At 35.4% G+C, this 27,074-nt stretch overlaps 3 protein-coding genes and 1 long non-coding RNA gene across 4 annotated transcripts; 2 read left to right on the plus strand and 2 right to left on the minus strand.

The window, feature by feature from the left end:
• Positions 1-183: 183 nt before the first annotated feature.
• Positions 184-6,263, plus strand: LOC117133419. The gene is made up of 2 exons (XR_004457207.1): positions 184-334; positions 2,799-6,263. It is a non-coding gene; the product is annotated as an uncharacterized LOC117133419 (long non-coding RNA).
• Positions 6,264-8,191: 1,928 nt separating this feature from the next.
• LOC103845219 lies at positions 8,192-13,569 on the minus strand. The gene is made up of 2 exons (XM_033289391.1): positions 10,987-13,569; positions 8,192-10,617 (listed from the first exon to the last, which is right to left on the minus strand). The coding sequence occupies exon 1, from the start codon at positions 13,506-13,508 to the stop codon at positions 12,390-12,392; it is 1,119 nt and encodes a 372-aa protein (XP_033145282.1). The 5' UTR covers positions 13,509-13,569; the 3' UTR covers positions 8,192-10,617; positions 10,987-12,389.
• Positions 8,298-8,831, minus strand: LOC117126744. Its single transcript, XM_033275757.1, has one exon. It carries the CDS (start codon positions 8,829-8,831, stop codon positions 8,298-8,300), a length of 534 nt encoding a protein of 177 aa, XP_033131648.1.
• A 458-nt stretch (positions 13,570-14,027) lies between the features above and the next one.
• Positions 14,028-26,888, plus strand: LOC117126745. The gene is made up of 5 exons (XM_033275762.1): positions 14,028-15,438; positions 15,493-15,569; positions 15,869-17,500; positions 26,208-26,273; positions 26,403-26,888. The coding sequence occupies exons 1-5, from the start codon at positions 14,028-14,030 to the stop codon at positions 26,886-26,888; spliced, it is 3,672 nt and encodes a 1,223-aa protein (XP_033131653.1).
• Positions 26,889-27,074: the final 186 nt, after the last annotated feature.

The following is a 27,074-nucleotide window of genomic DNA, read 5'->3' on the forward strand; positions in this document are numbered from 1 at the left end:
CCGTACAAAAATGTGTAAGATAAAACAATAAGGTTCCGGTGATTTAGGCAGGTGTGAATCTTCATATAGCAGGTAAAATTATTAGCTGTAGAGTTATCAACTATAAAATCGTCTGTAGTATTTCTCATAGTTATAATAGCATAATTGTGCAAAGTAAAAAAAAAAAAAAATAAAGTTCAAATTTTTGATAACTGTTAAAGATAATGTTTGTGATTATCTATTTAGAGGATAAAGTATATCTTCTTCTTTTGTCTTATTAATCAAAGTCGGTCTTTGACTGATATTTATGACCGACTAATGTTATATTTTAATATTTCTCTGTCACTATAAATATGTACTAGGTGACCGGTCCGTACCCTGTGCGGGTATTAGAACATGACCGGTCCAAACCCTGTGTTCCCTCTCGGTCCGCACATCACGAGAGAGAACACAATAACGTCAGTATGAAGAGGTAGATATTGTGTGTATGTATAATTGCAACGTCACAAAATATTTTGTGTGTTTACGAAGATACTTTCATTCAAAAAATGGAATAAAGAGTGTATAGTTTTAAAAGTAACAGATTTTATATTATTATTAATTAGAATTGTATTGTATATGTGTCGTAATTCTTTATTTTAGGTGAATAATATTATTTCTCCATAAATAATAAACAAACATTTATGTAGACATATTAAAAGAAAATATAATAAAAATCGAAATATTATCCATAAATAATATAAATTATAAAGTACATTTCTCGATAAAGAAAGCAAATTCAATTAGAAACCTGCAAAAAATTATATCTACTAAGCTCTTCTGCCTGCACGCAGATGAAGCAAACATCAATAAGTTAAACAATTCTTCCATATTTGGAAAACATATATATATATATATTTATAACAATGACAAATTATATGGTAAAGTATGTAAACACCTGTTTTCTACCAGCGTGAGTCAGAACACCGCCGTATTTAAGAATCATAAGGGCCTCTACAGGTCTTTCTTCTTCGCCTTCACCATCCCACTTCAGCGGCTTCAGTTGAACATTCCTGTATATCCCTGAGAAATTTCCTCCATGCGCCATTCCAAAAGGTTCTCTGCTGTGAGAAAATGATCTCATGAATTAAATAAAAAATACATAATGCTAGCTTACTTATAAAATAGTATATTCAACAAAAAAATGATATAAAATAGTATTACTAAATGATACTATGTAATACTTTCCCCGGACTATATTCAACAAAAAAAGAGAAAGTACTAAAGAACCTCTTCAAGAACTGCTTTAACTTGGCGAAGCTTCTCAGCATGTTCAAGGTCTTCTAGATCACTATCACTCTCACGACCTGGTCTACATATAAAAAAAAGGAAGACCATATTGTCGTTACCAGTATTCAACACATGGCAAAAATAGACCAGACATGCTTTTTGGAGACAAGATACAAAGAGTTGAGTTCATGGTTCTAAATATGAGGAGCCTTTGCGTCTAAACACATTTTTCTTAGCACACAAGCAAGATCGTCGTAATACCTTAATAGTATATGAGAGGAGAGATTTGTGAATAATACTTTAAAGAATGAAAAGAGAATGTTTGTATTTTAAGACTTTGAGTGTCCTATATATATATAGTCGATTTATTTCTCATATTAATGACGCACAATATTTTACACAATAAATAATGAAATTGTTTAAAGAAAGATATTAAATGTGTATTGTCAAAAAATTATTTGCATATGATATGATTTTAACTTGCGCAAGTAATCCATATTAAAAAAGGTAAGTTATTAAAAACAAACAACCTAATTAGAAACATTAAAATATTTTGTAAGCAATGTAATAAATATGATATCAACATGCGCAAGTTTACCGTTTGAATAATAAGGAAAGTTTTTAATATTTGTCTTAATTCTAAATCTTTCCCAAGGGTAACTAAATCGATAAAATTTAATGATTTCAACTTGCGCAAGTAATTCATATTGTGAATAAGTGATTTGCATATTTAATGATTTCAACTTGCACAAGTAATCCATATTAGAAAGGTACGTTATTAAAAACAAATTTTGTCAATAAGTTATTTTCATATTTAATGATTTCAACTTGCGCAAGTAATTAATATTAGAAAGGTAAGTTATTAAAAAAAAAACAACCTAATTAGTAAGGTTGGACACTTTACCCGATATCCAAAGTGGCACCCGAACCCGATCCGAAAAACCCGAACTGAAATCCGAATCGAAGTAGCAAAATACCCGAACGGGTATTGAATAATGAGAGATTGGATACCCGAACCCGAAGTACAGAAATACCCGAACGGGTATTTTAAAATGTTATGTCCAAATCTATTAACCATTCAATCTATTAAAAATAAAAAAATAGTTAACTGAAAGTTATATTTTTAAATATAAGAAACTTGAGAAATGAAAATTTTAATTTTTTTTTTCAAAATCTAAATATCCGAACCCGATCCAAAATAACCGAATCCGAACTAAAAAATACCCGAACCCGACCCGAAGTACAGAAATACCCGAACGGGTTCTACGCCTCTATACCGAAATACCCGAAAATCTAAAATACCCTACCCGAATCCGAACGGGTACCCAAGGCTAAACTAAATCGATAATTATTATTCCCTAGCTATACATGGGCTTAATGAAATCGACAATAGTTTTGGGTTTGTCTACATAAGCAATTGATTAAAATAAATGAAAAATAAAATTCAAAAAAATCGACCAATAGAATTATAACAATTTTTCTGAGAAGCTCTATATTAATGTTATGTCAGCAGAAATCACTAAAGTGACTTCTCTTTTAATATATAGGAGGATGTATCCTCTTGTTTATTAATTGAACATCTGAAGTGAAAAATTCTCTCTCTCTCGTTGTTTCCATTTAGAAGCACAAAAACCCAAAACACAATAAACTCATATTACATCGCTCTCTCTCCATCGCTGTCCACTCTACTTTTAATATAAGCTATTCAATATAAAGCCACATATTTCCAACTAGTTTATAACAATAACCAAAAATAATTTTGGTAAATTTTTTTGCGTAAATTAATAGATTTAGAAATTGAAACAAAATCCTTGCTTCTTGCTTTAGTCTTTCTCTTTCTTGTATCATGAAAGAGCCTTTGTTTCAGACTGACAGATAAAAGTGTCGATGATTTATACTATTTGTCTACTTCTATTTTTTATCAGTCTACATAACGCCGGTTGATGATGCTCTAGAACTAGCAGTGGTGGATCAATGTCTATGTTCGAAATTTAAGTAGGGTGCCTTGTAATTGGGCCTGTTTTTATGAATATAAAGCTTGTTTATCAGCATCTCTCTAGAGTTATATGATCTTATTTCTGTTTGACTGTTCCTAACTGCTTGGTATTCATTGTGTTTAGGGTTTGAGATTTTGTCTAACCTCGTTTTGTTGTTCGATGTTGGTTGTGGGTTAGTATGTTGTGGATTTTCAATCGAAGGTTTCTTTCAATTATTTTAAAGACTAGAGTGGCTTTATTGTAATGGAAAATTATACGCTTTCTCATGTGCGTCGGCTAATGTGCTAGTTTCAGTTTTTCTTCTATGATGAAGCTGTTAGTCACACAAGCAGGCAGCTGTGTTACTCGAGTTGAGAAGAAAAAGGGAAGTCATTAAAGATATTTGACGTGATTAAAGACTAAGTATCTTGGAAGACTTGGCCAGCTAGCAAACAAGAAGATTTTGTTTGATCACAATATTGGAGAAAAGATTTTTCGTTTGTGAGTATGTATGTAGGATTTTAGGGTTAGGTATGTTTGCGTTTCATAGAGCTTAAGAAACATAGATTGTTTTTGTTTTTAGAGCTAGAGTATTTTCGTTTTGAATCACTGATAAGATTAGAAATTGGTATGTCTTAAATCATATGTGACGTTGACTAATCCTGATTAAGCAGATTTGTAAGAATTTTTTAAATATAATTTTAATACAAGTGAAATGTATTCTTGAATCTATTATCTGAGTCTGTTGTTTCTTGTAAGTTTGGTTTTCTATTTAGCATTAGAGCGGGCCACTATCTACCTATAAGTTGAGGTCCTGTGAAAGCTATCGAAACAATGAATGATTTAGTGAAAATTCAAAAAACTATCATGTTAGATGAACGAAATTCATACACTGGAAGGCACGAATGAGACACATCATTTGTGGAATCAATGAAGACAAATGAACAGCGCTTGAACAAGCTGTGTTACTCAAGTTGAGAAGAAATAGAGAAGTCGTCAAAGACGTATGACGTGGACAACCACTAAGGGTCTGACTGGTTCAAACGCAGCGGTTGCGGATGCGAGAGTTTATGGATGCGGATGGTTGCGGTTTCTAGCGGTTTTAAGAGATTTGTACGACTGGTTATGCGGTTAGAAATTTGTGCGTTTACGGAATACTTTTGACTAATTAACTACCAAACACAACATCAGTTAAATAATAAATTAATAATATTTACATTTTATATAATTATTAAAGTATCAAAAATCATAATATTATCATAAATATAAAAATTATTTTTAGAAAGTTATAGTTTTAAATTTTTAAAAATTATAGAAATATTTTTATTTTAAAATTTTATAATATTAATTAAAATATAATAGATATATTTTAGTATTTTAATAATTCTAATTTAAAATTTTTATGGAATATTTTTAATTTTGTATTTATATTGTCTAAAAAAAGGAAAAATCTATCGTCTCGCCACCGCCCACAGCCGTAAAAGTTAGCTGGAACTAGCTTTTTAATTTATGAGGTTTAAAGTGGTTTGAATGATTTTTGCAAAATGCCAACAACTGTTAGCAACTGCAAAAACTGCGTTTGCGGATGATAGCGAGGTAACCAGTCATACCCTAAGTATCTTGGAAGAACTGGCCAGCCGGCAAATAAGAAGATATGGTTTGATCACAATATTTGAAACATGATACCGTGAATGTGAGTATAAATGCAAAGGGCCATAAGGTTAATTAGCTTGTGCGCGTTTCATAGAGCTTAAAAAAAAAGTTCGTTTGTCTTCTTAGAACTGGAGAGAAGAAACAATCTAGATTGTTTTTCTTGTTTTGACTTAACTAGAAGATTAGAAATTGGTCTGTCTAGTTGTGTGTAACACTGAATAATGAGTCGATAGCGGTTTGGGACACTTTTTTTTATCTTTTTGGACACATTCAGACATAACTTGCTGGAGAGACACTTTGTCTTGATTTTGAGCTGGTTTCGGACCATTGTGCCCCTTGCTTTCTTAACTGAGACCAAGGTTGAGTCAGTGTTTTTTTTTATTATTTTTCGCCAACTGGAAAGTGACCGTACAGCCCTGCGTTTCGTAGGAGTTATTAAGTTTGGTTTTGAGAGAATACTTTCTTCTCAACTTTTTATTTGTTTTTTTGCAAAGTTTTTATGTTTTTATTTGTTTTTTTCTCAGAGTTTAAGACATTTGAAGAAAATATAATTATTACAATAAATTGCAATTTGTTTTTCTCTATATTTTAACATCCATTTTCATATATATATATATATATATATATATATATATATATATATATATATATATATATATATATATATATATATATATATATATATTTTATATATTTCAACAATTATAAAAAAAAATGTATGGACATAAGAAGTGTGGATGCAAAATTGTGAACATATAAGAAAAATACGTGAACATAAAAAGATGTGGATATGGATGGATAAAAAATGTAGAAAATCTCTTTAAAATTTTCGTGGATGAGGTTTCATGAACTAAGTTTCATGGATGTGTTTTTTTGGACAAGTTCTTATATTCCTAATCATCTTACATAATTTCTTAGTATCTGTGGACAAGTGCTTTATAACCGTGTAGTGTTTATGTACATTCCCAACATATTTTTTGGGTCATTATTACAAATTATAATGTATAAAATCTATATTAATGCATAAAATAAGTTATAACTTTTTCTCTTCTACATTTTGATATCCATAATGTATATATTTTTTTGTAAATTTATAATAAATTTTGATGTCCATGTGAACGAGTTCTTGTGAACGAGGTTTTGTGGACACTATTTTGTGGATATACATATTTCTATATATCATATAGGATTGTTTAGACACCATTTTATGGACATGCATATTTTATAGAGAATTTTGTCGAACAACTTGAATGCGTTTTTTGTGTGTTTTCCATTTTGATTTTTTGTCCATATAACATTCAAATTATTTCCTCAATAAATTAAGTTATTTTACACACTTTGTTTCAAAACTCAAAAGTTATTACATCAGCAAAACAATGAACAAAACAATCAAGGAACAAAATAAATCTAATCCACAAAATAAGAAGACTTTGTACATAAACAAGGAAACACACAATTTTGTTTTCTGAAAAGAGGAAAAATAAGAGTGAAAAGCACATACTTGTTGGGGTCAAAATCGGTCACGACGGAATCAATGTCTGAAATTCCGTAAAAATTGGCATGAACGTTTTTATGAAAAGTAACCTTCGTAAATAAATCTTTAAGTAGAATCTCGCGGTAAAATCTTGTTCAAATCTCAATCGAACTACTAAAAACCGATTGTCCGAAGGCAACAGACATATATCCAAATCGGCCGCGGACAAGCTCGAGTATGCCAATCGGACCGCGGACAAGCCAAGCTCGATCGATACGCGGCGACCAAGCATGCACACACCTCGGTCGCTACGTAGCGACCGAGCCCGAGCCTAACTCGATCGCTACGTAGCGACCGAGCTCGGCTAATCTCGGTCGCTACATAGCGACCGAATGTCCGTCCCGCTCTGTAGCGACCGAGCTCGAGCCAAGCTCGGTCGCTACGTAGCAACCGAGCGTACGTTCTGTTCGGTCGCTACGTAGCGACCGAGCTTTTCCGAAACGTCGATACGACACTAATCCATGCATTCTCGTCTACCCTTCGATGCTATCTCCCGAAGACCAAAGCGAACTCATTTCATGTTTTCCGCCATTCTAAGTAATCAACCAAACTTTGCGGTAAAAACCGCGGAAAGTTCATTTTTTATCGAAAGAAGCCGTAATAAACATATCGAGTTGGAAGACGGCCAAAGGGACCTAAGATACGAATCGAGGCCCAACTTACGATTTCTTAACTAACAGCCCGTAAGCGCATGACGGTTTACGCTTGGTTCGCAAGGAATGATAAATGTCAAGTTTCCGCGGATAAATACGAAATTTTGAAGATAATTACGAAGATCGGAAAAAATGGAATATCTCCGTTTTTATGCTATGACGGCTTAAGGGCAGAAGAGGAAAAGCGTAAACTGATCTAGGAGCGAGTATGTAAGGAGTCCTAGGCGAGAGGCACGAAGAGGGATTTTTGGAGAGAAAACTTAGCACTTAGAGCAATTAGGCAACTTTCCATTTTTGTTATTTCGAGCTGCGACTCAATTAGGTTTAGCTGTCTTAGGGTTGTTAGAACTAGGAATCTCGCTGACAGGTCTCGAGCTCAGGTTTATACATTGTTGTAAACGCTCATACGCAAATTCGGAATAAGACTTCTCTTTGCTCTCTTTTTACGATTTCTTAAGCTTTGTCATTGTTATCTCATGTTCTGATTGCTTAGCGTGTGGTATTAGCAGATATCCGGGACCTCTGGGAAACTAGGGTTCTCCTACTTTCCTAATTTAAACGGAAATCGACAGTGCGAATTTCGGTTCTCACAATACTTACTTCTCCAACGAAAGAAAATAAACAATTAAGGAAACTATCATCCATCCACTTAAGCAAAATAATCGATCCAGTTCTCAACGTTCTCAGTGTTTTTATGTTTGCCACCACGAGATTGGTGATGATGATACAAATAATTATAGTGTTGATAAGGAGAGTAAGGAGGCGCATACATCATCTGGTGAGGCATCGTGGTTGGTTTTGAAATCAAATGAAACTAGAGTCGAAAGAGAAATCAGTGAGATTGAAATTCATGGATTTGGGAAAATAATTTTGAGATACGAAATAAGAGAGAGAAGAAGTCTTTTGTTTATTTAAAATAAAGAAAGTATTGAGAAGATAAGAGAAAGAACCATGGTTAGTTTTCTCTGGTTAGTCTTTGTGTAGTCTGGTCAAATATGAGGGCATGAATGACTTTACGCAGTTATAATGTGTGTGACAAGCAAGAAGTATCTTATTGAGTAATACAGAAGACATAAAGTGTCCTAGAGAATAAAAAGTTCTTGAATAATCCAAATTAAACAGATCTGTAATATTTTTTAAAAATATTTCTAATGTATGTGAAACGTTTTCTTGAATCTTTGTTTTTTTTTGTCAACTTTCTATTTCATTTTCGTATGAAGGTTTTACAATGGCTTATGTTTGGAGCCAGGTTACAATGTATTCTTGCATACTACACCTAGCTCTATTAGCTAAATGATCAGCATATTGAACTACATTCCTAGGTACCCATTGGAAACAAAATCTATTCAAGTGTGAAAGAGCTAAGATGTCTGCCACAATAGGTGTTGCCTCATTGAAGATGGCGTCCCTTTTGCCAACATCAGTTTCCGTATGATTGAGACACTTAAACAGCTGCAGAGAGTCACCTAGAACTGCGACGTTATTGTACCCCGTGCAGTTCAGCTGCTGAACAGCTAATAGTATCGCCATTGCTTCAGCTACCAGTGGAGATGTAGTAGCTTCAATTGCAGAGCTTCCTTGGAGTCTAAGAATGCCTTCTTTGCTGTATAAGGACCATCCTATTCCAGCTTTATCCGCTGGTGACTTCCAAGAGGCGTCTACAGTGCAGTAAAGTCCACTCCTTGTGGAAGAACCTGTGGGACAGAGCTTGGAACAATTTGTCTCTCCTGATACGTTGGTGGGTCGCATCATATGGCTTCTTCCCATTATTGTTTATCCATCCAAGCTGCCCTGATTACCTGCACAATGTGATCTCTTTTATTTTCATAGATAACCTTGTTCCTCATTTTCCAGATTCTCCAACCAAGGAAAAATGGCAATGTATGATCCAAGTTAACAGTATTTTGTTCAACAATCCTTTGTAAGAAGTGTTGAACTGTACTGTTCTGCTCTATCTCAGGAAACTTATCCAGCAGAGAGAGGGACCATATCTCCTTTGATACTTTACATTCTAGGAGCATGTGCTTAATATCTTCAACTCCCTCTCCACAGACTTGGCAGTCAGTATTTAAACGACATCCTCTTTTGTTCAGATTACTTGCTACTGGGAGTGCATTGTGCATCACTTTCCACCCCAATATTTTTAATTTTTGAGGGATTTTCAGGTTCCAAAATCTAGTTAAGACACTATGATGTAGATTGAAAGCAGATGAGATAGGAACCTGATTCGGTTGGTCTTCTTTATCTATCGTCCGTTGCAAGTGATATCCTGTCTTGACTGTGTAGCTTCCAGACTTGGTAAGATCCCATCGTATTGTATCTGAGAGTCCCGTAATACTTGGACGCGTCATTAAGATCTTTTTTGCATCTTCTTCATGTATCAGACGTCGAATCTTATTAGCGTCCCATGTTGTTGTACCTAAGAGGAAAAGGTCTTTAACCATTAGATCAGGATCCTGGTTTGTTTGAGGGGAGTTGGGGGTAACAGAAGATTTATCAGGGAGCCAGTTATCTTTCCAGACTTTGATTAACTGCCCATCTCCCACTATCCATTTCATTCCTTTTTTGATCAAAGGCTGGGTTTGAATTATGCTCCTCCAAGCATAACTTGATGATTGGTAACTTCTGGCTTCCATAAAATCTGTTTTCCTATAATATTTAGCTTTGAACACACGAGCGAGGAGAGATGTAGATTTTGTCATCAGTCTCCACGCTTGCTTAGCAAGCAGAGCTTTATTAAAAGCCAACATATCTCTAATTCCTAACCCCCCCATCTTGTTTTGAAGCTGTGATTTTATCCCAAGCTACCCAATGTAAGGCATGTTTATCCTTTATCGCAGACCACCAAAATTGTCTCATAGCTTTAGTGATTTCCTTTATCAGTGTCTTTGGTAATAAGAAACAGGACATGGTGTATGTAGGTAAAGACGTAATAACAGCTTTGAGTAATACCTCCTTACCCGCTGGGGATAAAAATTTTGAATACCAACCCTCTAATTTATTTTTGACTCTCTGGACTATGAGTCAAAAACCTCTTTCCTCTTTTTACCGATATAATCTGGGAGCCCTAAGTATTTACTAAATCCTCATACCTTCGTGATTCCAAATCGTTGAGATATTTTGTGCTGGAGTTGAGAGGGTGTACCTTTACTAAAGGCTGTGGCCGACTTTTTGTAATTAATCTCTTGTCCTGAAGCTCGCTGGTATATGTTGAGTATCTGTAACAGTTCCTGGCTTTCTTCTTCAGTCGCCTTGCAAAAAAGCAATGAATCATCAGCAAACAAGAGATGTGATATAGCAGGACCACTTCTGGAGGCCTTGAAACCATGGATTTTACGCTCAATAATATTGTGCTTTATCAGTGTAGACAGTCCTTCAGTACACAAAATATAAAGATAAGGTGATATGGCATCACCTTGCCTTAGGCCTCTCTGCGGTTTGATGAAATGAGTTGGCTCTCCATTGATCAGTACTGAGTATGAGATGGTGGAGATGCATAGCCTAATCCAATGTCACCATTGCCAACAGAATCCCATCCGTTCCATAACCCTGTCTATAAAATGCCACTCAATTTTATCAAAAGCCTTTGCAATATCAAGTTTTAAGGCCATAAATTTATTCCTGAGGTTCTTGGTATGAAGTGAATGCATCAGCTCGTGCGCAACCAAGACGTTATCAGTGATTAATCTCTCAGGAATAAATGCAGACTGATTATCAGACACTATCCTATAAAGCCATGGTTTCAGTCTTTCAGCCAAGATTTTCGAAATTATTTTGTAAGCAACGTTAGCTAGACTAATCAGCCTATAATCCTTGACAGTGACTGGGTTTTCTATCTTGGGAATTAAACAGATGTGAGTTTCATTTATATGTGGATCTAGGCGATTTTGTTCAAAAAATAGTCTAGCAAATGAGATCACACCTGTTTTAATAGTTTCCCAGTGCTGTCGGTAGAAGGCAGGAGTCATCCCATCAGGTCCAGGTGATTTATCAGGATCCATAGCAAAAACTGCAGCTTTAATCTCCTGTTCTGTGACTGGTGATGTAAGCTTGCGATTCATGTCTTCTGTTACTGTAGAAGGTATGCCATTCAAGAGGTTTGCATCAAAAGTACATCCATTACTAGCATATAGGGATTGAGAATAATGCTCTATATGTTGTCGAATGCTTTTAGCAGTAGAGTACACCTTGCCTTGGTCATCCTGAAGAAAGGTGATTCTGTTGATGTGTCTCCGCTGCTTTGTTTTAGAATGGAAGTACCTTGTATTCTTGTCACCAGCTTGCAACCAGAGGATCCTACTCTTGGTTCTCCAGTACTCCTCTTCAAGCCTGTATTGAAGTTGGAGTTGAAGTTTTAGATCCTCTAACCTGGCATAGTGTATAACAGGAGCTTCATAAACATTTTGAATCTGTTCCTTAAGCTGGTTTATAATTTTCCCTGAGTTTGTGTTATGCTTACTTCTCCATAGGGATAATGCACTTCTGAACCTCTTTATTATAGTGTAGATATCTCCTTCTGAGAAATTTTGCATTCTTGACTCCAAGCTTGCTCCATTACTTCTTTTAGCTTAGGGTAGAGTCTCCATCTGCTGTCATATCTGAAGGCTCAAGACTTCTTCCACCTAAATCCTTCAGTATTTAAAAGTAATGGACGATGATCAAAGCCAATCCACGGTAATAAAAATATTGTAGCAGAAGGATACATATCCATCCAATGATTATTAGCTAGAGCCCTATCAATCCTGGACATGATGGTATACTTAGATCTTTTTCCCATCCAAGTATATTTTCCCCCCAGAGTTTTAATATCGTGGACACCAAGGATCGAAATCAATCTATTAAATAGGGAGCAAGACATAATTGACCTGATGATGCCTCCCTTCTTCTCGCCGTTCTTGATGTCATTGAAGTCTCCAACCAAAAGACGAGGCTTGTCTTTGAGATAACCTGCAATCTCAGATTGAATCAATCCATTCCACTGCTCTTTTCTATACTTGGCAACCGGATTCCCATATATATATGACATCCAAAAAGTGTTGGTGCCATCTTGTATACACATATTTGTACAATACAGAGTAGGGTTGTCTAACATAGTAATCCTAACCCTTTCACTCCAAAAAACTGCAACACCTCCACTGCTACCATTCGCAGAAACAACAAAAACATTCTGGTAGCCTAGGTCCTTTGCTAGTTGTTTTACATAGCTATCCACATGCTTAGTTTCTACTAGGAGGATGACATCAGGATTATGAGATTTCCTAATGTCTTTTAGATGTGGAATTGTCAAGTCTCCTCCCAAGCCTTGACAATTCCAATGAAGAAGCTTCATGGTTGAGGTGGTGGTTTGTGGAGAACCACCAAACCATGATTTTCTTCAAGTTCAGGTTGATTCAACACAATCCTCTTTGGAGCTCTTTCACGCTCCTCATCAGCTTCTTCAGTTGCTTTCCTTTTAGTTCCTTGGTCGTCTGTTAGGTCAGCTGGAGCTGGTAAAACGGTTGAACTTGTAGGGGCAGACGACATCACTCCTGTTCCAGCTGGTGTTATGAAGCCCACTGTTGCTTCTTCTTCCATAGTTTGAGTTGCTGCTGTGTTTCTTGATGTTTCACCTTCTTTCCTGCTAGCCAAATACTGTTGTATTGCTGTACTGCGTTCCTCTGCAGTCACATATGGATTTGTACCGGTATCCAATAGCCTCATCTGTCTCTGAGTGAGCAGAGTCGCGCCTTCACATGCTTCAAATTCATGCCTCAGACTCCCACAAATGATGCAGAACTTCTGGAGACCGGTGTATCTAAAGCTCAGATCAGCAGGTGGAGTATTGGTGAAGATTTCAACTTTCTTCGTTAAAATGATCTGGTGATCAACATCAAAATCAATCTTCACTGAAACTTCTGCTGCTCTATTCACGGTTGGTTCTATGATCAATACTTCTTTGACATGTCCCAACTTGGATCCTATGCTCCAAACTATCTCTGGCCTTCGATACATATTAGGAAGATTAAGTATCTTAACCTTGAAAGGTATAGTGCGTAGGAAGTCGGGATTGCTTCGATTACTCCATATATCCAAAGCGACTAACCAACCACGATAAGTATATGGTGCCTTCTCCATAACCATCAATATATGGTGCTCGCTTTCGAAGTAGAAATTCACCGTTCCGTTATTGTTGATCTGGCTCTCAACCTTTCCCGTTAGCTGCCAAGCTCTAGGTAGAGCAACCTTAAGCCCTGCAGGATTCTGATGATATGGATTAAGCCCCATAGCCACCAGACAGGTTCGATGATCCTTTTGGAAGACTTCTCGAGCATGTTCATGGATGGACCACCGATCCCTGTCAGATCCCAAAGTCATATCTTGGAGTGCTTTCCAGATCTCTTTTGTAGAATCGATATGCTGGTACACTCCTTCACTTGGATCCATATTTTCATCACTTGATTGCATCTTGATTCGATTGGATTTTGAGAGAAATCAATTTAGGGTTTTTTCTCCTAGAGAACGCTAGAACTTTCGCCTTGCGAAGAGAGAGAAAAGTCACGTAAAGTTCCCCGTTTTCTTGAATCTATAGTGTCAATAATTTGTTTTTTATAAGCTTGGATTTTCATCTTTTTGTTTAATATAAGCATATTTCAATGAAAAAAAACTCAAACTAAGTTTAGTGTTCTTCATTCCATGATTTAAAATTTGTGTTCAAATACTATGTAAGAGGTTTTATGATTTTTAAATTCATGATGAACTTCACATTTGGTTTTAGGTGGATTTGAAAAAGATTAAAAATATAAAATTTAAAACTGAAAAATCTATAAATTTGTAAACGGTAATTACATTTTACATGGTAGAAATTCAGTAAATTTACTTATATTAAATTGACTAAAACACATAAACAAGTAATATATCTAAGGTCACAATAAGAAGGAAGGAGGGAGACAGCGTTCTGATAGCTCGTTCCTACCCTTTAAGCAAATGCTTACAGACTGTGGGATGTTAGAGTTTCCTTTTACAGGGGACATGCTTTCATGGGTAGTGAAGAGAGCAGGACGTGTAAATGTTCGATGTCGTCTAGACAGAGCAGTAGGAAATGCTGATTGGCATGAGAAGTTCCCACACTCTAATGCCAAGTACTTGAGATTATGGGGATCGGACCATCGTCCGATTTTTGCAAACATACTGAAAAAGCCAACGAGAAGATCAAAGAAATTTAAATTTGATAGGAGATGGCTAGACAATGAAGAACTGAGGCAAGTCATTCTTGAGGGATGGAAATTTCCTGATCTGCCCCCCAATGCAACTATAATGGAACATATTTCTAGTTGTCGAAAAGCCTTGAGTGAGTGGAGGAAACAACACAATATCAACTCGGCAAAGCTAGTGGAGGAGTTAAAGGAGAAAGTTGAGGGTTTATATGCAGACGACAATGCAACGACGGAGGAAATTGCAGCAGCGTTGAAGGAACTCTCTGATGCTCTTAAGGCAGAAGAAATGTTCTGGAAACAAAAGAGTAGAGTGTTTTGGCTGAGAGAGGGAGATAAAAATACCAAATTTTTTCATGCCTTAACGAAGCAAAGGAGAGCAAGGAACAAAATCACGCAGCTTCGGGATGTTGATGGTAACATAGTTGAGGATGAGGAAGGCCTGGTAGCCATTGCTACTAGCTATTTTCGGCAAATCTTTGAATCATCTACACCAGAAGACATTGAAGAGGCGCTATCTGAAGTTCCTACGACGATCACAGGATCAATGAATGACAGCCTCACAGCTCCTGTTTCTGAATGGGAGGTTAAATTAGCTCTCTTTGCTATGCATCCAGATAAGGCGTCGGGACCAGATGAGATGACTGCACTTTTTTACCAACAGTTTTGGGATATAGTCAAACAGGATTTAACTCTTATGGTGAATAAATTCATGTTTGAAGGACATATAGCCAATGGTCTGAATGATACAAACATATGCCTTATCCCGAAAACAACTAAGCCTAATGATATGGCTCAGTTTCGACCCATAAGCTTGTGTAATTTTAGCTACAAGATCGTCTCGAAGGTCTTATGCCAGAGACTAAAGAAAGTCTTGCCAGGATTGATATCAGAAACCCAGTCGGCCTTTGTTGCTGGAAGACAGATTTCAGATAATATCATGATTGCTCAAGAGATGTTTCATGCCCTACGAACTAAACCGAGTGGACGTAATAAGAGGATGGCCATCAAGACGGATATGAGTAAGGCATATGATAGGATGGAATGGTCGTTTATCGAAGTTGTGATGCGTAAGATGGGATTCTCTGAGACATGGATCACCTGGATTATGAGGTGCATTACGTCGGTCAAATACAAAGTTCTCATGAATGGGCAGCCAAGAGGGAATATTGTTCCAGGTAGAGGTTTGCGTCAAGGAGATCCTTTGTCTCCTTTCATTTTTATTCTGTGCACGGAAGCGCTCGTTAGCCTTCTCAATCATGCAGAGAACCAAGGGAAGATAACGGGGATGCGTATTACACGCGCATGTCCTTCGGTATCCCACCTTCTCTTTGCTGATAATAGCCTTTTATTCTGTAAGGCGGAGCCCCGTGAATGTGAAGAAGTAATGAAAGTAGTCAGGAAATATGGTAAAGCATCTGGCCAATGTATAAACTTTGACAAGTCTTCCTTACTCTTTGGTAAGAGGATTAATGCAGCCACCCGGCAAGAGGTTAAAGATACACTTGGAATACACAATGATGGAGGGATGGGAAAGTACTTGGGAATCCCAGAGGATATTAGTGGTTCTAAATGTAAACTTTTTGCATTTTTAAAGGATAATCTGATGCATAGAGTCAATGGATGGACTGGTCGATGGCTCTCAAAAGGGGAAAGGAAGTAATGATCAAATCCATTCTACTCGCTCTTCCGACATACGTTATGTCGACATTTCTGCTCCCATTGGAGATTTGTGAAAACCTCGCTAGTGCCATTGCACAATTTTGGTGGAGCTCGAATCCGCCAAAAAGAGGAATACACTGGGCAAAATGGGAAAAGGTTTGTTTACCAAAAGAGGAGGGCGGTATTGGTTTTCGTTTAGTTCATGAGTTCAATCTAGCACTACTGGCAAAGCAATTATGGAGACTGGTCCAATACCCTGATTCACTGGTTGCCCGAGTATTAAGGGGGAGATATTATAGGATGACCTCTCCACTGAGAGCGATCTCTACTAGCAGCCCATCATATGTGTGGACAAGCATCTCCGCAGCAAGGAAGCTTTTACTGCTAGGAATCAGACAGAAGATTCACTCTGGCTATGATGTCAGGGTGTGGGAGGATCCGTGGATTCCAACAACACCTGCTAGACCAGCTAGACCTATAGCGCCTGTGATGCACCAAAACATGAGAGTCAGTGACATCATTAATCAGGAATCAAAGGAGTGGGATGCAGGGCTACTAGATGATTATGTCCATCCTGATGATATACCACTCATTCGCAGCATGGCCATAAGCTCTACTCATCGCCGAGATACTTTCTGCTGGAACTACACGAGGAATGGCCAATACACAGTCAAATCTGGATACTGGGTTGCTCAGAACCTGTTGAAGCAAGGAGAGGAAAAGGAAATACTAGAGCCAAGTATCACTAAACTTCAAGCCTTTGCTTGGAAGTTACGAGCGCCAAGGAAGATGTGCCATCTTATATGGCAATTGATAACGGGACAGGTAGCAGTAACGAGGAATCTAGTAAGACGTAATATGAGGTGCGATAATTATTGCCCAAGGTGTGGGGAAATAGAGGAATCTGTAACTCATGCAATATTTGAATGCCCTCCAGCCCTGCAAGTATGGTCTTTATCGGCAACTCCTACAAGTCCAGGTTTATTTCCAGTGGCAAGCGTTTACACAAACATGGACTATCTTTTCTGGAGGAAGAATAATATCATTGCACCAGACCAAGACAGGGATCCTTATCCCTGGCTAATATGGTATATTTGGAAGGCTCGTAATGATAAGCTTTTCAGGGGTATAGACAGAGACCCTTTGGAACTCGTTCGATACGCAGAGAGTGAATGTCAAGCCTGGTTTAACGCGAATGAGACGGTACCGCCACACGTCCAGGCTACCAATAATGTTGCAAACCAAGTCTTAAGCTTGGGTAATATCTGTCTACTAGATGGATCTTGGACAGCTTCTGACCGCTTTAGTGGATGTGGATGGGTCTGGATGGATAGTAGGGAGGACATACAACTTATGGGAACACGAAACTTCACTCGATGTGAATCAGCGCTGCATTCGGAGGTAGAAGCGCTGCGATGGGCGATGGAGAACATGCTTCAACACTCGCCGTGCCAGAGCTTTGGAACTGACTGCATGGAGCTGATTGCAATGATAAATGAACCCCAGGAGTGGCCAAGATTTGCGACAGAGCTGGAGAAGATAGAGACGCTGCTGATTTGTTTTCCCAATTTCAAAATCACCCATGTACCACGAGTGCGCAATCAGCTTCCTGATTTTTTAGCTAAGACTGCTAGGAGCTTTCGTAGAGAGTTACTTTTCATTGGTTGTTCTATTCCGGTCTGGTTACCCAGACCACCTCAAGCTTGAGTAATAGAATGGCCGTTCGACGTCAAAAAAAAAAGTAATATATCTAAGAATATTGACATGATAATTTGAAAATAAGTGAGTGACGGATAGTTTATTTTGGTGATCATTATTTCTAATGTATGTGAAGTATTATCTAGTGAATATAACTTTTATATATTTATATAAGGATCCTACTAAACAATAAAAAAAAATTGATTTTTAGTCTTAATTTAAATTTGAAAAGGGACACATTTTCTGAAAATTTAAACAGTATCAGCATTTTATTTAGCTACTAATAAAATAGTATCTACAGTATTTTTATGATATTTAATAATTGAAGAATAAATGCAACGTAATAATCTTTGAAAAAGCATACTCCAAAATAAAAAAAAGTTTGACATCATATACATAAACCAAAATTAAAATCAAAATTTTAATATAATTTATAATATATAATTTCTGTGTAAAACGAAATATATTATATGATATAAGCAGTTTTTAAAAGTTGTTGACAAGAAATTCTCTCGAATTTAAGGAACACAAGAGTTTACCAATGGGCCGTTAAATTTTTATTTTAAAATATTATTGTTTGATTAAACATAAAATCAATTCTATTAAAATAGAAGTCAATAATTTTAAAAAATTGGTCCATTCTTCAATTGTTTTTATTAAATATATTATGTATTAACTAATAGTATCTTAACAATAAATTTAGACAATCTTTACAATATGTTAACCAACTCGCTCGCTTAGTCACAAAATCTTATTTTCATAGGTTTAATTAAATTATTACTTCAATTTTATAACAAATTGGGTTTAAGCATGTGACTAAGCGAGCGAGCTGGTTAACATAAAGTAATAATTTAATATACAGTCAATTTTGTTAGAAAATTGAAGTAACCAATTTTGTAACAAAATTGACTGTACATTTGGTTTAATTAAATTATTAGATCTTGAACCGTGCGGGTGTTCTTTTCAATTTTTATATTTCAAAATTTGATTTTTATTATTTTCTAATTGTTTGTAAATCGTATTATTGTATGATATCAGATTTTGATATATATATATAAAACAAAATTATTTCCTCTATTTCGTAATAAGTGTCTTTCTAACATTTTTTTTTGTTACACAAAAGTGTCACTTTAGAATTCCATTACATATTATATTTACTTTCAATTTAAAATTAATTAAATTTTAAATTATATTTATCTCAAATATTATTGGTCAAATATGTGTAAATAGTAACAACTTAAAAAAAAAATTAATCACTTTCTTAATCGGTGTAAAAAAAAGTCAAAATGACACTTTTTAATAAACAGAAGGAGTAGCATTTTTGATAAGTTATTTGTTGATAGAAAATATTTTTAAAACCCACTTTTAGCAAATTTATTGTTTCTTGAGTATTGAGTATGATTGTTTAAGTTCATAGAAGTTTGTTCAAAGAAAGAACACAATTTAGAATGTAATCATCAATCACCCGCAATACCAAAGACACATGAAATTTGATTCATAGCAAGAAAAACAACATGTATAGTAACACTGAAAATAGTTATCGTTAATGGTCATAGAAATTGAGACTCTATAGTTATTAGTTAGTTTATTTTCTATATAGTGAAATACAATACACAATTTTTGTAGTGACAATATGTAAGAGCATTTAGGTAACATTAATACATAAATAATAGGGAAATTAAATGTGATTCTTTTTTAGGAGATGGTCCAACTAAAAAAATTACACATAAAATGAGGTTATGATTTCTATTTTAATATATAAGATATAAACGCCGCTTTGAATAACTGATTATTCACTCCGAAATGGGTTCATTAAAAAAGGTTTAAAACATGTTCGTTTATTTTGAAAAAAATTACTTTCATTTTTCTTGGCCACTATTCGGAATTCAAAACCTATTTTATATAAAAAATAGTAAAAAGTTCATCAACCTATTTTTTATATATGAGATGTTCCTTATTTTTATATATCATTGTTTTGATGTAGAAGATTGGTAAACAAAAATGACATCTATACTATTAAATCAGGATCCTATTGTCCTTTTTACCTTAACATGTCATTTTCTTTACTAACATTGCATGTTTCATTAAGGGCAATCAAGTAATATTAATAACACATCTATATTGGGTCATTTTTTCGGATCCAGCCCACATCAGATATTTTTTGGGCCATTTGGGCCGATTAAGAAATCAGATCCAATTCTCACATTTTTTTTTTCCTTTGGACCATTGAGTCCAAGTTCAAATAATTTTTGTTCAACTATTCTTAATTATTATTATTTTCTTTTCCTAATATAATTTAAGCATTCATAAAAAAATTGAATTTTTTCATTGAAAAGGATAAATCTTTATTAAAAGTATATAAATTATTTTTATTAAAATATTAACCACATAATAAAATTAATTTATCAGAGTTATACCAACTTAATTCATTAAAGAAATAAAGTTTAATTTTTTAAACATAAATAGTCATTTAAAATGTAATACGATAAATAAAGATAAAAAGTGTAAGTCTTTTATAAAATAAAACACAAATATATAAAAATATGATATTTACTAAATATTTGTCACTTGAAAAAAGAAAGAAAATAAACCCGCGTTTTGAAAGCGCGGATCTAAATCTAGTAATCACTTATTTGAAACATTTATTTAAGAAGTCTTCTAGACGTTGCTTTACACATCTTTTGTTTTATGTTCCGAAGATTCTGTCTAATGGTTTTTGTTCGCAGAAAAGTAAAATTGCCCTGTGTTTTACGTGAGGGACCTAACAAATAAAGTGAATGTTTTTTTTTCATTTGCTTCGTTTCTTGTCTTTGCTGTTGAGGATAACTATTGATAACGTGATCAAGTAACCTAACATTCCAATCACTTAGACCATGATTCTTGAAAATTAGAACCAAAACTACCATTGCTACTGCTGGGTTTAAAATAGCGTTTCAACCCTTGAGGCGATGGGAAGGTCAAGATCGCCTCCACGCTATAGCTTCGCTTCGTACCGCCTTGCCAACTTAAGGTGTAGTCTGAACCGACACGAAAGATTAGGGGTTAGGACATATAAATCATTCAGATTCTTCTACTCTTTGTAATTATCCTAAACCATTAAAATTAAAAATAAATAGTTCTCCATAAAATAAAACTTAAAAGAAAATTAATCCCAACAAAAATGTTCAAAAAGCAGAGAAACAAGCCAACAAAGTCTTAAAACATAAAATCAAACCAACATAAACTTTTTAAAAAAAATGTAAAATAAGTTTTCGTTGGAAACTTACCGTTAGTCACCTAAGCAGTGCAGCGTGAGGCTTCCAAAGCGGCTTGGGGCGAGGTTGAAGTGACGCTTTCTTGAATTCACCTTGCTTCAGGACTCCGAGGTGGTGACCCCCAAACAAAGGTCGCCTCACGCTAAGCACGCTTTTTTAAACCCATAACTGCACCTGTCAAAGAGAAATTCAGAATTCACTTATATCTTATAAGAGGTGATCATGCTCACAATGGCTTTAGATGATAGAAATGAGCTTAAGTATGGCAAATTTTCTCATAGAAAAAAATTTCAATTGTAATGCCAACAACGTTTTTCTCCACGATAAGGGTAGCATGAAGAAGGAATAAACAGCTATGGGAGCCATGTAAAGGAAGAGATTCATAGAGATTAGCTTCTTCCCTCAAACAAATTCACTAAAAGTAATTTCAGCAGCACTCTTAACATATACATACTTCAGTAAGATAGAATTGTATTCAATAAGCTGCAGAAAAAAAAATGTTGTGATTTCTTACCCTTCTGAAGATAGCCAATTTCATTCAAGAACTGACTTAAGCGCTCTTGTAGCTGTGACTGCAACACATAATGAATCCAAATAGGTGGAAACTTGGTTATCCCTGACAGACACATGAAAAGCGATAAGAATGTCAGTCAATGCATAAAACGAAGCTCTGAACGAAATCAAATAGTCCCAAGAGTATAAGCATACTCGGCACACATACACATAAATTCCTTTTCTAGGTAACTGGTGCACAACAAACAATATGCATATTTGTGAAGTGACTGAAGTAAATTAAGTAACTTTACAGAACTCAGCTGCTTCGAGCTGAGAGCAATCCCAAAGGTTTTCTAAGATGAAGTGTAAGTATGATCTATCTATACACATGACTTGAAATCTATCACACTCAGCTCGTCATCTTCTTTCTATTCCTAAACCACATCAAACTTGGTTTTATGCCTCTACTTAACCCATCTCCTTAAAGTTTGTCACTTCAGCCATAAAAAACACTATATACCTTGATTGAAACATGTAGCTTGAATCCCATCAAGAACATAAACACCTCAAATCCTCTGTCTTTAATTCACCTACTTTTGCGAAATATGAATTTCTGTAATTCCTGAGAAACATATAAGGTAACAATATTAGAAAATGAATCATAAATGAAAAAAATGAGATTTTCTTATGAAGGATGGAAGCTTTTCATTGAGACTTACAAATCTTTGACGTATTTAGAAGCGGTCATGATTGTGGTGATGTCCGTCGTCAAGACTGATTCTTAGACCAGGATTGATTTCTGTAAAACGAAAGACCATCTTTTAATTGGCTGGTCATATCAGGATTTGACGGCTAAGAAAGATCTAGGGTTTGGCAACGTTGGGTGGTAGAAGACGACGCCGGTGAAGTTTCCGTGTACTTTGCTATAAATGTGGTTAATAATTTTTGGTTAACCAAACCAATTATTAACTCAATGGCATTAGATTGTAAATATTTAATAATAATCAGGGTTAATTCTTATTTGTACTTCATTTTTAATAGTTTAGATTACTTCAATTTTGTAACAAAATTAGGTTAAGCATGTGACTAAGCGAGCGAGTTGGTTAACATAAAGTAATAATTTAATGTACAGTCGCTTAGTCACAGATTATTGTCTGGTTTATATTATGGTTCGAATTTGACTGTACATTTGGTTGCTCGAACCGGGTCTTTAGATGTGTATGAATGCTGTGGCATTTTAATACAGTTTTCAGAATACTTTACATATGTGCAGTGCTATATTTTTTTTTAAATATATGTGGTGTTATGGTTAATATGTTCACTACAAGAAAACATTTCCGTAACGACAAAAAATTACGAGGAAAATATTTTCTCGTAAACTTACATGTAGTTTACGAGGATGTTACGACGAAATTGAAATTCGTCGTAACGTAGACGTAAAATTACAAGAATAATGTTTCATCGTAAATACCTTGTAAATTTATGACGAAAGTATGTGGCAAACAATATTCGTCGTAAATTTACGAGGATATTTCGACGACACAGGTTACCGTTATTTATTGGTGAAAACGTGTATTCAATGCACTTTGAATTGCCTAATTTCGTTGTAAACTCGTTGTAAAACTGATGTAAGAGAGATGTAAAACCCTAGTAAAATTTTCCTAGTAAAATCCTTGTTATACTTCACCTACCAAACTCGAATTTTTTTCCTATATATATGTCATTTTGCACAACTCCCTCTCTCACAACACAAACAAAAACAAATAAAAAAAATCTGAGGAACAAAAATTTCCCCAAAAAATTCTAAGAAAAAATTTCCCCAAAAAAATTCCCAAAACAAATTATAAAAAAAATGGCAGATGACGGTAATATTTACAAGTTACGGAGTTGGATGTATTCCCATAAAGATTCGGAAGGGAGAGTGACGAATGCATTTCTGGGCGGGCTAGAGACATTCATGTACCATATGGGCTCTACACCGATCACGCAGGAAAACGGTAAGATGTTCTGTCCTTGTCGGAAATGCAAGAATTCAAAATTTGTACGTAGTGAAACTGTATGGAAGCTTTTAGTAAACCGGGGATTTACACCACGATATTATATTTGGTATCAACACGGAGAAGGTTATGGTGAAAATGAAACAAGTAGTAGTAATAATAATTTTGAGGATGCTGGTAATAATGAAGAACCGATTCATTTGCATAATGAATATAATTACCATCAAGAGGAGCAGATGGTAGATCATGATAGGGTTCAAGACATGATTACTGATGCATTTTTAGAAACAACTATAACAATAGCTGATGGAACTGGAATTGTAGAAGAACCTAATTTGGATGCAAAAAGATTTTATGAAATGCTAGATGCTGCAAATCAACCAATCTACACTAGTTGTAGAGAAGGTCTCTCTAAATTATCTCTAGCAGCTAGGATGATGAATATTAAAACGGATCATAATTTACTTGAGAATTGCATGGATGCATGGGCGGAGTTGTTTAAAGAGTATTTGTTAGAAGACAATGTGTCTGCTGAATCTTATTATGAGATTCAGAAATTGGTTTATAGTCTTGGGTTACCTTCGGAGATGATAGATGTTTGCATCGATAACTGCATGATCTACTGGAAAGATGATGAGAAGCTAGAAGAGTGTCGATTCTGCAAGAAACCACGATTCAAACCGCAAGGACGTGGGAGGAATAGGGTATCGTATCAAAGGATGTGGTACCTACCAATTACAGACATGTTGAAAAGGTTATAGTAATCTGAGAGGAATGCTGCATCGATGATGTGGCATGCCGAACATGTCCAGAGGGATGGCGAGGTCCTTCATCCATCAGATGCAAGAGCGTGGAAACATTTCAGCAAGGTACACCCAAATTTCAGTAGAAATATTCGGAATGTCTATCTTGGGTTATGCACCGATATATTTAATCCATTCGGAATGTATCAGAGACAATATTCTTTGTGGTCAGTCATTCTTACACCGTACAATCTGTCGCCGGAAATGTGTATGGAACAAGAATTTATATTCTTAACCTTATAAATCCATGGGCCGAAGCATCCAAAACGGTCGCTAGATGTTTTTCTTCAACCATTGATACAAGAGCTAAAGGAGTTGTGGTCATAAGAGGTGAGGGCGTATGATTGTTTGTTGAAAAATAATTTTACGATGCGAGCAGTTCTGCTGTGGACAATAAGTGACTTTCTTGTTTATGGGATGTTGTCTGGTTGGACAACACATGGAAAATTATCCTGTCCATATTGTCTTGGATCGACGGATGCTTTTCAACTGAAGAATGGTAGGAAGAGTTGTTTGTTTGATTGTCATCGTCGTTTTCTTTCCATTTCTCATCCGTAGAGAAGAAATAATACATTGTTTAGGTACAAAAGAGTTGTCATAGACAGTCCTCCTCCATATCTCACCGACCAACAGATCGAAGCCGACATTGATTATTATGGAGCTCATGAAACAGTTAAGTGTGGAGGAAACTAGCATATTCCTGGAAATATGATTGATGGGTATGGTGTGACACACAATTAGAATAAGAAGAGTATATTTTGGGAGCTACCTTACTGGAAGGATCTTCTTTTACGTCACAACTTGGATGTGATGCATATAGAGAAAAACTTTTTTGACAACATCATGTATACAATATTGAACGTCCATGGGAAGACAAAGATAACAAGAAGGCAAGGATGTACTTACCTGATATTTGCTCAAGAAGTAAGTTACATATCAAGAGCAATGGAAATGTTCATGTTCCTATCTTTCGGTTGTCATCAGAAGCCAAAACAACTTTGTTTGACTAGGTTGCATAAGAAGTTAAGTTATCTGGTTATGTTTTTAATATGTCGAGATGTGTTGAAGGAGGTCAAAAGTTCACAGGAATAAAGAGTCATGATTGTCATGTGTTTATGCAATGACTACCTCCTTTTGCTTTTGTCGAGCTCCTTCCAACAAATGTACATGAAGCAATTGCAGGTAAATATTAATTTATAATATATGTACATATGTTATGAAATATTATTAATTGCGTTACTTTTGCAACATACAGCCATCAGAGCATTCTTCAGAGATCTTAGCAAACGTAGGTTCAAGGAAGAAGTCATCGAACAACTTCATAAGAACATTTCGATCATATTGTGCAATCTGGAGAAGATATTTCCACCATATGTTTTGACATCATGGAGCGTCTAGTTATCCACCTCCCGTATGAAGCATTGCTTCGTTGACCTGGTCAGAACGGATGGATGTATCCGTATGAGCGTTCCATGAAACATTTGAAGGAAAAAGCAAGAAATCTTGCAAAGGTCGAAGGTTCAATAGTTGATGGGAGTTTAACAGCAGAAACATCTAACTTCACATCATACTACTTTGCTCCAACTGTTCGTACAAGAAAATGAATTCCTAGAAGATATGATGATGAGTAACAACATCATATGCAGTTGCTGGTGTTCCTGACATTTTCTGACAAATTGGACGGTTTGGTGGTAAACTGAAATAAGTATGGTGATCATGTGAAGAAGATAAGCATAGTGCCCACACTTATATTTTGCTCAAATGCGAGGATGCAGTAATATGTTCCTTTGAGAGGTAAATGTTGTTGTGAATGTTAATTATATGAAAATTTTTAATTATATATGCTCTAATGCATTTATTTTATTTGCAGCATGTTTGTATCTCAAGTTGAAGAAGCAATACTAGGAATATTCTCAACTGAGGTTGACGCACATAAAGATAAGCAATTTGTCAACTGGTTAAAATCATAGGTATATATATATATATATATATCTCATTTTAACAATGATGATATAAGATAATTTTAACGGTGATGTTTTTTTAGGTTGAGTATGACGATCTATATTACCCTGTATGGTTTCACGATTTGGTCCAAGGTCCAGTAGCAAAGGTCACCACATCACCTATGTATTTCACATGAGGTTTTACCTTTCACACATACGAGTATGAGAAACATCAGACAACAAGTAACTATATAATATGTGTGAATGGAGAAACATACTTTTACGAGATCTTGTAGGAGATTATTGAAGTCGAATTTTCGGGGTTACTGAAGCTAAAATGGGTCCTCTTCAAATGTGAATGGTTCGACCCCGTTGTTAACCTAGGTGTTCCGGTTAACAAATTTGGTGTTGTGGATGTCAATTCTTGGAGAAGATACAACAAGTTCGAGACTTTCATCCTAGCTTCTCAAGTCGAGCAAGTTAGCTTCCTTCCATACCCTCGCCTTCGCAGTTTTGGGATAAACTGGTTAGCTGTTATAAAAATTACACCTCATGGACGAATTGTTGCTGGAGAAGAACCACCTTTGCAAGAAGAAGACGCTATCAATGAAGTTGATGTACCTGATCAACAACTTAATGCAATCCTTCTGATCGATCCGGAAAACCAACAATATGAAGATCTTCCCGAAGATGTGACAGATGAAGCACATGAAGACGAATTCGATGGAAGCGATGATGATCATTGTACTGATCTTGATGAGAACGAAAACGATTCAGAATGATGTAATCTATGTAACAAATGTTATTTTTCTTTTTTCATTTTATCATTTTAATGTATGTGTATCAAATAGTTTTTTTTATCATTTAAAATGTATGTGCAGCATATGTTATATGTTGTTTTATATAATATGTTTTTTTTTTGTTTTAAAAAATTAATTTGGAGTTTAGGGTTTAAGTTGGATAAAGAG

Source organism: Brassica rapa, chromosome A01 (genome assembly GCF_000309985.2).
Source record: "Brassica rapa cultivar Chiifu-401-42 chromosome A01, CAAS_Brap_v3.01, whole genome shotgun sequence".
Taxonomy (NCBI): Eukaryota; Viridiplantae; Streptophyta; class Magnoliopsida; order Brassicales; family Brassicaceae; genus Brassica; species Brassica rapa.

Bases quoted from the DNA above. Each gene is read 5' to 3' on its own strand.
- LOC117126744 (XM_033275757.1), bottom strand. From the start codon at position 8,831: ATGGGAAGAAGCCATATGATGCGACCCACCAACGTATCAGGAGAGACA.
- LOC117126745 (XM_033275762.1), top strand. From the start codon at position 14,028: ATGCTTACAGACTGTGGGATGTTAGAGTTTCCTTTTACAGGGGACATG. The intron at 15,439-15,492 runs GTTTGCGTCAAG...TGTGCACGGAAG, and splicing joins GAATATTGTTCCAGGTAGAG to CGCTCGTTAGCCTTCTCAAT. The intron at 17,501-26,207 runs GTACCACGAGTG...ATGTTTTTTTAG, and splicing joins CCAATTTCAAAATCACCCAT to GTTGAGTATGACGATCTATA.
- LOC103845219 (XM_033289391.1), bottom strand. From the start codon at position 13,508: ATGCAATCAAGTGATGAAAATATGGATCCAAGTGAAGGAGTGTACCAG.